We start from the raw sequence: 12,232 nt of genomic DNA on the forward strand, positions 1-12,232 counted from the left end.
CCCAATCCGTGACTGTGTAAACAGATGGTTGTCCCCATAAAGTGAAACTTGCCAGAACACACGCACACACACACACACACACACACACACACACACACACACACACACACACACACACACACACAGTGTAATATAATTCCCTTCTGTAAAATATAAACACTATATTCCTTTTTAATTACCACTACTATTTATACACTTCTACCTGAACATAGATTTATTTTTCTGGTATAATATTTTTCTACTGCAGAGTAGATATTTTTCTCTTACCTGTGCAATATTTATTCATATTCTCTACTTGTTGCAAGCGCGTTCCCGAGAGATGCATGTGGACAGGAACAACTCGGCAGCAGTGTCTGCCTGGAGCCTTCACAAAGGGGAGGGGGGACACTGTGTCTGCCCCTCAAGTGGCGTGATTACATTGAGCTCTATTTGCTACTTTTGGGATGTTTTGACTGAACATTAATGTTGAACAATGCATGTCTGATGCTTGGAGGCTAATGCGGTGGCAGGAAGCACCTTCGGATTCGAGGTCAACTTGAACATTTCCGTTAACGGTACCCGACCTGTCTGGTAAGAGTCTATGAACGACTTGCGGGCTATTCTAGCAAGCTAGTCATGCTTTTGGTTATTTGATCAATTTGTTATTACAATGAGCCAGTTTATCGCGACAGGCCTGTTTACATGACGGACAGTGTGTTTTTCATCCATCTTAAGAATCAGCAGAAGATTCTGCTATTGCTAATACGCGACAGTCAAACATGGGGAACCAGCTAGCTGCTAGCTGCAATAACACCCTGGCACAGAAACCCCGTCACTAAACAAGGTTCTACTTAAGGTTAGTGTAAATGAAATTAGCGACCTTAAGCCAAGTCCTGCACGGACTCAACACTCCTTCCCAGTTTTGCTGCAAGTTTCTACAAGTTTGCTATTATTTGATATGATAATAAACACAGAGGCTGATCCTGAAGAAAGTCTGTGAGCATTGACTGAGTCCTCTTATAATCCTCATCTTCTAATTTAGTTTCTTAATCGCATTGAGTTTATAATATAGTGTCACTATTTCTGTTTCGTTAAGTCTAATTCTTGTTTTAATCATTAAAGTGAAGCCAGTGATGCAAATTAGCCATGGCTAAAAACCTGTAAAGTATATACTTCGTATTTTACAAATGTAGTCCATTGCATGTGTCTCTGTTAAATGAACGAATGCAATAAATAACAGTTCACCCTTTGGTACCATGAACATAGGTCAACTTCAAGTACACATTACATTATTTGGGTGTAATAAGGCCCATTGCTGTGCATAACATTGTGAAAATATAATCATCTGAAGGTCCAGTTTGAACTACATCATATGGTTCACTTGTGAACAGCTAAGAACTGAACCCTTCACTGAGGAAGACTGTACACAAAGACACACAATATGTGTACACAAAGACACACAATATGTTTACACAAAGACACACAATATGTGTACACAAAGACACACAATATGTGTACACAGACGTCTGTAGTCATATTACTTGTAAATTGCAGTCGTGCGGAGTGGGAGGATCATTTTCCCAAGGGGACAATAAAAGTACATCTTATTTTCATTTGTCTCAACATAGTAATATTGTGAGAAGTCCTTCCTAGTCAGATATGCAGCTTCACATCTCTCATGTCTAAAATCAATGAAATGGAGTCAACTTGTTTTGAAAGCTTTCAAATGTATTTTTGAAATCATAAAATGTAAGATTGAAAATCTGACTCAGGATCAAAGTGTTATATGTAGATGCAACTTCTGCTAAACCAAGTTATTGTATGGGCGCAAGGAAAGCCTTCCCAAAGAGCTAAAACAATTTCAACAACAACAAAAAATCCTTAACAGAACAAACCAGAAGAACATTATGATTGGATAGAGGATTAGTTGGCCTAAATGGAGAGAGAAAAAAACCAGAAGCAGCTTTATTAGGATTTCCTTATTAGTTTTATTACTGTAGTGAACTCAAGGATAAATATTCTACAATTCACTTAGCAGACGCTTTGATCCAAAGCGACGTACATCAGAGAGTAAGAACAACACAAGCAAGGATTTAGAAAAAAGGGGACAATGTCAGTAAGAGCAAACAATCAGCTTTGAATATGCATCGCAGGCCCTAATTCGACCTCTAGTTGTAGGATGTAAGCTGGACATGACACATGACCAGTCTCCATCCACCTACAGCACCACACTGAATGTTTCTAAAAAGAAAGTTCCATCTTCAGTAAAACAGTTCTTTAATCTGACTCTCTGCAGGTGATTGTGTTGATTAATTTGATTCTGTTTATAAGTGCAGGACTAACCAGGTTGTTTTCTGCTGGAACAGGCTCCACTCTGGAAGTGCCATGTATTCATGCCGGAGATGAGAATGAAACCCAGTCGCAACTTCCTCCTGGGCTTGTGCTCCATGCTGGCCTTGGGTTTCCTCTACTACTCTTCAGGGAGGATCAGTTTACGCGGATGGAGCAACATATCATGTGAGTGTACCTCTGATAAGTGGGCGTAATGTCTATGACAACATAAAGTATCATTTTCAGTTAGAGGACGTATTGCCTCTGCAGTGTTTCCCCTAGTTTGGAGTTGTAGCAGTGGAGTTCAAGTGGAACGATGTTTTGGTAATGATGTTCTTTAAAAGAATTATTAACATTTATTGGACAAAATAATTAACCAACAACCACCCTATTGTCATAACCTGGCTAATGGCAAAAGATGGGAGGAGTCCGAAATTTCCCAAAGAAAATTAATAATTTATTTTAAAATGGTGGTCACATCTGAGTTTGTTATAGCGCAAAAATTAATATATAGTGTTAGTAGAGCTGTGCGTCTTCACTGGTCTCACGATTCGATTCGATATCACGATGCATCACGATTCATCCTCACTTTTCTATATTACTGCACATGGCTACTTTTTCATAAACAGAGACATACAGTCTTATAAATATGAACTCCTTTTGTATAATTAAAAAAGTGATTTAGACAACAATGTCATTATCAATATCTTTACATTGTAAGTTAAAATGAATAAATTATAGAGGTAGCCTACAGTATAGGTAAAAAGTATAAGTCTCTGTGTGTTTAGTTTATTATACGAGAGAAAGATGTTTTTAAGTCTCTGTGTGTTTAGTTTATTATATTAGAGAAAGATGTTTTTAAGTCACTGTGTGTTCTCTTCTCAGGACGTTGTAGCCTTTAGCTGTGAGCTTTGTTCAGGGTTAGTTTTGTTTCTGTCCTTATTTCAGACAAGTTGTGTTAAGTTGCTACTGCTGTAAACGCCCCATTTCCTGATATGAGTGTTTCACAATAAAAGCACTTCAAATTCAGATAGGCCGGGGACTTTCATTGTGAAGAACTTGTCGGGAATAGAATGTGTTTATCATCGAACGAACGCAGCTTTAGCGGAGGTGCACTTATAGTCCATGGGCCAGACCAGATTCCGGTACCACTCAAGATGGCAAAGGTTAGGGATGATTTTTGAAAATGTCCATGTCTGTAGATTATATTTTGGTATGATAGACTCTCCTGAGTGGTAGCTGAGTCATAGAAACCAGCTCATGAAGAGACCCCCCCCCCCCCCAAACTTAAATGCATTTTAGACGCTGGTGCATATCCTGGTTTAGGCTCATGTTCAGGACATTTTTCAATGTTTATTACTATTGTGTTTGGTATCATCTTAAAAGGGGACATTCTTGGCTTCCATTCAAGACCAATTGTGAATCTTTCTGACATACATTGAGGTAACTGTGGCTCTTTAGCCCTGTGACATCTAGGAACATCAGGGACACAAAACACAGAAACTGGAATACTCACAAGCATCTAAGGATTCAGGAAATGTATAATATGCCCATACTTTATCATTGTGAAACAATATTATGAGCCCTAAATCAGAACAATGACTGGCAGAAATCTCTCATTTCAGCTTGTAATGGAATCAAATGTGACGGGGCTAGAACAAGGTCAAATGTAATTTGTAACAGTTTACTCTGGAGGAGAGTAATTTTGTATCTTTAAAATAAATGTTTACTATGTTTTATAAAACAATGAAAAAATAAATAAGACAAAAGGCAAAAGACATTGCTGAAGGTCAGGTCATTTCAGTAATCTACTACCTCAGAAAGTGTTGATTTCTACAATTCAATTAGCAGACGCTTTCATCCAAAGCGATGTACATCAGAGAGTAAGTACAACACAAGCAAGGATTTAGAAAAAAGGGAACAATGTCAGTAAGAGCAAACGATCAGCTTTGAGTCCGATTGGACACACAGGTGCTGACAGGAAGTGACCAGAGGCAAAGCACAACATTGACAGCAGTTCTCAGAGTTCTAATCAGATCACTTGCAAAGGTTTGATGCTGCATGGTGCATTTGTGCACCTGCCAGTAGAGAGTTGCAATAGTCAATGCGTGATATCACAAGAGCCTGTACCAGGAGATGTGTAGCATGTTCTGACAGGTAAGGTCTGATCTTCCTGATGTTGTACAGGGCAAATCGACATGACCGGGCAATCAAACCTTAAAAGTTAGCTGGTCATCAATCATGACACCCAGGTTCCGGGCAGACTTTGTGGGCATGAATTTGGTTGTTCCAAGCTGGATATTGATCTGTGGTTGCATAGAGGGACTGGCTGGGATGACAAGGAGCTCAGTCTTTGAAAGATTGAGTTGAAGGTGCCGTTCATTCATCCATTTAGAGATATCAGCAAGGCATGATGAGATTCTTGCAGAGACTGTAACATCGTCTGGCGGGAATGACAGGAAGAGCTGGGTATCGTCAGCATAGCAGTGGTATGAGCAGCCATGAGAGCGGATTATTGAACCAAGTGAGCTTGTGTATATGGAGAAGAGAAGGGGACCAAGCACTGACTCTTGGGGTACTCCTGTGGATAAAGTGTGCACAAGTGGACACTTTTCCCTTCCAAACACTCTAAAAGATCTCACATAGAGGTAGGGAACGAACCAGCAAAGGGCAGATCCTGAGATGCCAAGTTCAGAGAGCATGGATAGGAGGATTTGATGATTAACTGTGTCAAAGGCAGCAGACAGGTCTAGCAGTAATAGAACTGAGGACTGACCCACAGCTCTAGACAAGTGAGGGATTCTTTTACTGACAGTAGTACAGTCTCCATAGAGTGGCCCCCCTTAAAGCCCCCTGACTGATTTTGGTCAAACAGATCTTGTTGTTAAGGCTGTACTGATGTGCACAGGCTAGTGGTGCAGCAAATAAAAGCTTGGGCAATTAGTTGAAATTTGTGGAAAGGTACTCAGAGACTTGATTAAAGACTGTGCGCTCAAGTATTTTTGACAGAAAGGGCAGAAGAGAAACCAGTCTGTAGTTTTCAACCTGGGCTGGGTTGAGTTTGGGGGTTTTTTAGCAGAGAGGTGACCCGAGCTTGTGAGGATGTTCAATCAGTGGTGTTCCATCATCAGGGATATCTGACAGTTACATGTCCATTTCCACAACACAATCCTCATGATGACACCTTGTGGACGGTAAATAATGGAAATTTATAATTTAATTGGAGCAGTAGCCATGATGTCATGATATTCAAATAAGGAGTTGTTGCTCAACGAGAATAGCATATTGAATTTCGAGGTTTTAGAAATGAGGATACCTGTTACACATCAACGAGATGAAGCATCTTTACTATGAGGAAAGACCTTAATGGAATCCTTGAAAAAGAAAAGAAAACCGCCAGAGCCCAAGATACAGAGAAATTCTGCATTGCAAGGTGGTGTACATGACCCCTATACCCCTGATCTGTCTTTCAGCATCTTTGATTGTTGTCTGGTAGTAGACATCAAGAGGATCTATGGTTGTGTCCTGCTACATGGACTCACAACTTTAAGACTTCTGCTGTCGATTTTCATTGTGGATGCACCGCTGATTTTTGCATCAGCTCATGGTTCTTGTCACTGTTACAGTTAATCTCTGCTATTCGGTCTTTCTTTCAGATTTTGTCCCTTCAGGACAACCACTGACGGTTTTCTTTTCTTTTCATTCTTGCAAGAATTCCATTAAGGTCTTTCTCCACAGTGATGTTGCTTCTTCACTTTCTGAGGTAGTAGATTTCTGAAATGACCTGACCTTCAGGAATGTCTTTTGCCAGTTCCAAAACTGGTTCATGGTTTTGTATCTGAGCTGGCCTGAGCAGAGATCTCCAGGAGTCAACACTTTTTGCTGAAACTTAGGTCTGATTAGTTATTGTCATCACTGGCACACACTGTACGGGGGGTGAATTTTTGTTGAACGGCTCCGTTTTGATTTGAAAACTCAATGAATTATCTATAGTTAGGCGCCTAGCTCACCTGATTGACAGGTGGGTGCGATGCAACGATTTGTCAAGAGGCTTAAAACCCGCCTCAGCTCCAGCACTCAGCCTGTCGTTAGGTTGACTGAAAGTTAGGGTGAGACAGGATTTCCATCAGGGCGGCTGCTGATGAGCCCCCAGAGCCTCCTGCCGAAACAGATGGGTGACGTCACTCAGGCTTCGTCCAGTAATATTTACAGTCTGTGGTATATGCTTAATGCTATGCAGGTTGTTAAACAATCCAAATCAGTATGTCAGGCATTCAGCAAGTTATTGTTGTTAAGGCTGTACTGATGTGCACAGGCTAGTGGTGCAGCAAATCAAAGCTTGGGCAATTGGTTGAAATTTTATGATAATCCTTCTATCATGTACAATAACAATACAGTATGTTGAGGGTAAAGTTAGCACAGTCAATATGTATTATTTGTTTAACTTGTTCATAACTGTTTGTCCATTTATATGTTATAGACTGAGAGCAATGTAAACCACAGTCAATTGCCATATATGTGTACACATATTCTAAAACCCTCCAAAACATAGCTTTGTTTCCATTTCCGGGTCAATCACAGATCTCTAGCTAGCTTGCAGGCTCACTAATTTCTTTACATGCTGGAACAGCTGTACTGGTTGAAGCAGAAAGGGCATGTGCTGGATGCTGGGTACTGGTGGGCTTCAAAGAAGATTCACTTTTTTACAGTGGAAGTACTGTGAGTAGTGCGTACCTATAAAATCACTGTATGAGTGAGCAAAGTACTTAATTTTTTTAATTTGGTTCATTTATTTTTTCATTGTTTTATAAAACATAGTAAACATTTATTTTAAAGATACAAAATTACTCTCCTCCAGAGTAAACTGTTACAAATTACATTTGACCTTGTTCTAGCCCCGTCACATTTGATTCCATTACAGGTTGAAATGGGAGGGTAAACGTGAGAGATTTCTGCCAGTCATTGTTCTGATTTAGGGCTCATAATATTGTTTCACAATGATAAAGTATGGGCATATTATACATTTCCTGAATCCTTAGATGCTTGTGAGTATTCCAGTTTCTGTGTTTTGTGTCCCTGATGTTCCTAGATGTCACAGGGCTAAACCAGGATATGCACCAGCGTCTAAAATGCATTTAAGTTTTGGGGGGGGGGGGGGGGGGGGGTCTCTTCATGAGCTGGTTTCTATGACTCAGTTACCACTCAGGAAAGTCTATCATACCAAAATATAATCTACAGACATGGACATTTTCAAAAATCATCACTAACCTTTGCCACCTTGAGTGGTACCGACAAGTTAAATTTTGGGCTCTGGCCCATGGACTATTAGCAGTGATACTGTCGGGAGTCTACTTTGTTTACAGCCGCTCACTTTATCACGAGTAACCGCCACAGCCCCCTTCTTTTAGTTATCCTGGACTTAAGACAGAGAGGCATCAGTTGAAACACACCCTTAGCTGTAATGAAGATGCTAACCCGTGCTGTGGTCGGCTAAAGAGACACAGAGTCAAGCCGTTTCAGCCTGCAGCGGAGCACTGTGGTCTGAGTGTGCAGGACCAGCTGACTCTGCTCATAAAGTCAGCAAGCACAGGACCGGGACTCAATTTATGTTGTTTTCTGTCACAAATCCCTCTGTTATCCTACGTTACTTTCATTACACACCACTGTGTGTGTTTAGGTGAAACAAACAAACTCACTCAACGCTGCGCAAAACACCCGCATTTAGCGGTTAGCAGATGCTTTTTTGTAACCGATTACGTCCTGTCCCTGAATCAATTAAATGATTATTTTCAACACCCCTAAGTGTTAGTTTCTAAGGAGATAAGCACCTCCTCTGCTAGATGCATTTAGAGGAATTACTGCTCTGCCACATCTCTGTAGCAAACTGTTGGAGTCAGATGGTCACAATAGAGCTGAATGTATTCGCTCTCTAGAGCAAAGATCAGACGGAAACTTCCACGTTAAATAGATATATGCAAAGGAGCCTATTACTAGTGCTGGACTTAAATATTATTTGAATATTCATTCGTCGGGTCGGCAATCGATTATTAATTTTGGGATTCAAATATTCTTTTTTTTTTTGGGTTCCTGATATTCCTATCCTCACAGCAGTCAGTGAACGTCACACTTCAGTTCACCTTGGCCATTAAAGGGAAGACAAAATGCCAAAGACTTTAAATTTAGTGAAGACAAAGGCAGTGTGCCTACCACCACGGTGGCACAACAAGCATGAAAAGTCACCTGAATGCTGCAAGTAGTTTGCTATATTTTGACGGTATGAAAAAACGAGACCATACTAGCTAGCAAACTTAACTGTTTAAAACATAAATGTGTGTTTTCTATCTTTGTTTGACTCGTTAAGGTTGTAAAACGTTATAGAGACTTATTGAGCCGAGTCGCAACACGCTAAAGTGGCAGGTAAAATCTGTGTGCAGGCTACAGTCAAATCTTCTCCTCTCTCTCTCTCTCACTCCCTCTCTCCCTCTCTCTCGCTCTCTCTCTCCCTCTCTCTCGCTCTCTCTCTCTCCCTCACTCTCTGTCTCTCTCTCTCTCGCTCTCTCTCTCTCCCTCACTCTCTGTCTCTCTCTCTCGCTCTCTCTCTCTCCCTCACTCTCTGTCTCTCTCTCTCGCTCTCTCTCTCTCCCTCACTCTCTGTCTCTCTCTCGCTCTCTCTCTCCCTCACTCTCTGTCTCTCTCTCTGTCTCTCTCGCTCTCTCTCTCTCTCCCTCACTCTCTGTCTCTCTCTCTCTCTCGCTCTCTCTCTCTCCCTCACTCTCTGTCTCTCTCTCTCCCTCTCTCGCTCTCTCTCTCTCTCCCTCACTCTGTCTCTCTCTCTCCCTCCCTCTCGCTCTCTCTCCCTCTCTCTCTCTCGCTCTCTCTCTCTCCCTCTCTCTCTGTCTTTCTCTCTCTCCCTTGCTCTCTCTCCCGCTCTCCCTTGCTCTCTCTCTCGCGCGCTCTCTCTCCCTCTCTCTCGCTCCCTCGCTCTCTCTCTCTTGCTCTCTCCCTCTCTTGCTCTTTCTCTCCCCCTCTCTCTTGCTCTCTCGCTCTATCTCTCTCTCTTTCGCTCTCTTCCCCCCCCCCCCTCTCTCACATGTCAAGTAATCGCAGTCTGGATTATGTTTAACCAAAATAATGCCATACTAAATCATATATTAACTGTGCATAGGTTACCTGTTTAAAGCTACAGCTTTACAAGTAGAAATTCTGCAACTACATATTTCTGAAGGATCTGTGCCAACTGATTTATACAGTGTGGTCGACCTTCTAAACGTCCTTGTCTTTTATGGGTGTGTTATCAAAGAGAATGTGGAGGGAGGACTCTGAAAACTAAATGTAGAAATCATCAGTAAAATAAATTGTCATGTATGTGTCTGTTTAGGAAGAGAAAGGAGAAGGTATTCATATAACCTTTAACCAGGTGAGGGCGCCAGTCCATTTGAAAAGATATCAAACCTTCCATAGGAACCTTAAGGGTTTTCTCGTCACTGCTACAGAGAAGTCAAGCATTGAATATTTATCTTCTTGTCTTGTTGCTATAGGGTCAAGCAACATGATCGTCAATGCCAGTATTTTCTGAGTTTCATAACATGTGAAATTGAGACACATTTAAGCCATCATGAGCAGCTGTACATAATAATGTCCAAGATAAAATGTTGTAATTCATTTTAAATTAAAGAACATCCCTGCAAATTAATGGATACAAAATATAAATTACATAACAAGAAATTACAGTAACATTAATTTCTTGTATTCCATGTCTTTTTATTTTCAGATGTCTTTTTCCCATCAAGTGTAAATAAGAATGTTTGAAGTCTGAGTGACGTCAGCCATCTGTTATGGCAGGTGGCTCATCAGCAGCAGCCTCCATGCTGGAAATCCTGTCTCAGTCTAACTTTCAGTCAAACTAACGACAGGCTGAGTGCTGGAGCTGAGGTGGGTTTTAAACCTCCTGACAAACCGTCAATCATGTCAGCTACACTAACTATGGATAACAAGTATCGTTCATAAAATCAAAAAGGAGCCGTTGTAAAAAAAAGTGCCAGTGATGACAATAACTAATCTGACATATTTGTTTTTTGAACCAGGTTGTAAACATGTTTATTTATTCTGTAAACAGCTTTTTTGGCTGTCATGTGTATGTGACTTCCAGTGTTCCTGGAGCCAGCCTCTAGTGGACACTCGACTAACTGCAGGACTTTGCACTTCCTCATAGTCTTAATTTTTGAAGACTGGAGGTGGCTGCTTGCTTTTCCACCATGAATTTTGATTATTATTTTTCCCCAGAATTTCTTTTTACCTGATTTTTTTATTGCCAGTTATTATGACAAAGGTGGAGCCTGTTTATTGACTTTAAAGGCACAGCATGTAGATTCAACCACCAGGGGGCTCTCAATCAATACGATAAAAAAGATGACGTTGAGGCTGGCAGGGAATCATGGGAGTTCACCCAGAACCCCCAGAAAAATATTTCAGCGATAAAGGTAGGGGTTGCTAATGAGAGTTGGCTGGACTTGATGTTCACTGTAATGCTAGTTTCTTCAGCCTGCAACTACAAAAATTAAACGTTACACGGTTACAGTACTGCCCAAAAGAATAGACTTAAAAATATCAAAGTGATACTACTACAACACAAACGGCCGTTTCCTCAACTGATTCAGAGATTTCTTCCAGAATTGATCTTGGAAATTCCTGGCAGAAAACAGACTCTATGTCTGTGTCCATAGACAAACAGTGAGAGCACCGACACTACCAGTCTGCCCCAGCTCGAGGCAGCCCGGGCTCCTCGTCCTCACCACCGCCAACAAGCGGGTCTTGCAGTCGAGGCATGAGACCTGACTGTCGGCAGCAGCTGCCTAGTCACTATATTGCGGCTAGTAGAGATAGCCAGGAACATCCGATTCGAGCACAAGACCTTCAAAATCCCCTTCATCCATATCAGCTTGAAGGTGAAACATAATTTTATCAAACTTTTGTTCTTCCCAACTTTCTCCATAGAGCCTCATAGCATAGATTCTGGGCGTGAGGTCCCACCCACTGATCTGTAATAGTTCTGTAGCTTCAGTGCCACCCCCCCCCCCCCCATAAACTCATAGAATTGATCATCCAGGGAAGTGTTGGTACTTTAAACGCACCAGCTGAACGAGTCATCCATCAGTGTCCCTGTCGACTTTCGGGTAAGAAATAGTTTGGGAAATGTCGGTACATTCGTCTTTGAGTGTCAGTGGTGACCCAGAACACTTTTCAAACGCTCATCTGGGTTCAATCAGCTGTAAAACCGAGCAGCTGGTTTCTATTATGCTGTCAGTGTCTAATGATAGATACAGTAAAAGACCTATTAAAGTAAACCTACAAAACATTTTTATCAAGTTTTGTAAACTGAGGCTGACTTGGAAATAAGGAAGAGGTTAAAGGGTGGTACTAGGCCAACCCACCCACCCCCCCCCCCCCCCCCCACCCCCCCCCCATATATACTGCAACACCACTTAACATAATATTTCTAATGTCTCATGCCTTTTGTTTTGAAAAGCCAGTTGAATAACACCCAAGTTCTATGGCTTGCCTTAGGCCCCGTGTCCACCTAGCGTTTTTTTTTCCAGTGCCAGCTTTTTTCAATTGTTTTCAATGAGTAGAGAGCGTTCTCTGCAGAAAGCGGCCATCTGAAGAAAAAGCGCAGTGCCCAGTGTCTTTTCTTCCTTTTTTGTGCGGCCGCTCCGAGCGCTCAAGTAGAAACTCTTTCAACTTTCAGAAAGGCGCTGCTGACGTCACAGGCGCTCTTTTCCAAATGTTTGAAATTCCCCGTAGTTTTGCACCCTAAGAATCATGTCTTGTACTCACATCCTCCTCACTCCGTGTCTGATCGGGAAATAAACGATCTCAAATATAAAACATGCAGTAAACAGTAACGGAGCAGTGTCGATCAGTG

The 12,232-nt window shown here is 41.5% G+C and overlaps 1 protein-coding gene across 7 annotated transcripts in view; it reads left to right on the forward strand.

The window, feature by feature from the left end:
• Nucleotides 1-317: 317 nt before the first annotated feature.
• The window catches only part of st3gal3a (ST3 beta-galactoside alpha-2,3-sialyltransferase 3a), a 36,311-nt gene continuing 24,396 nt past the window's right edge, over nt 318-12,232 (forward strand). For 5 of the 7 annotated variants that reach the window (XR_009672842.1, XR_009672841.1, XR_009672843.1 and 2 more), the window contains exons 1-2: nt 319-570; nt 2,346-2,496. Coding sequence is in view for 4 of the 7 variants with exons in the window: in XM_061034905.1 (XP_060890888.1) it covers nt 2,373-2,496 (124 nt within the window). In the remaining 3 variants the exon portion in view is untranslated. Of the gene's footprint in view, nt 571-714; nt 836-2,345; nt 2,497-12,232 lie in introns of all 7 variants that reach the window. The other 2 variants (XM_061034906.1, XM_061034909.1) reach the window with 2 other exon arrangements.

The sequence above is a fragment of the Labrus mixtus genome, chromosome 3 (assembly GCF_963584025.1).
Source record: "Labrus mixtus chromosome 3, fLabMix1.1, whole genome shotgun sequence".
Taxonomy (NCBI): Eukaryota; Metazoa; Chordata; class Actinopteri; order Labriformes; family Labridae; genus Labrus; species Labrus mixtus.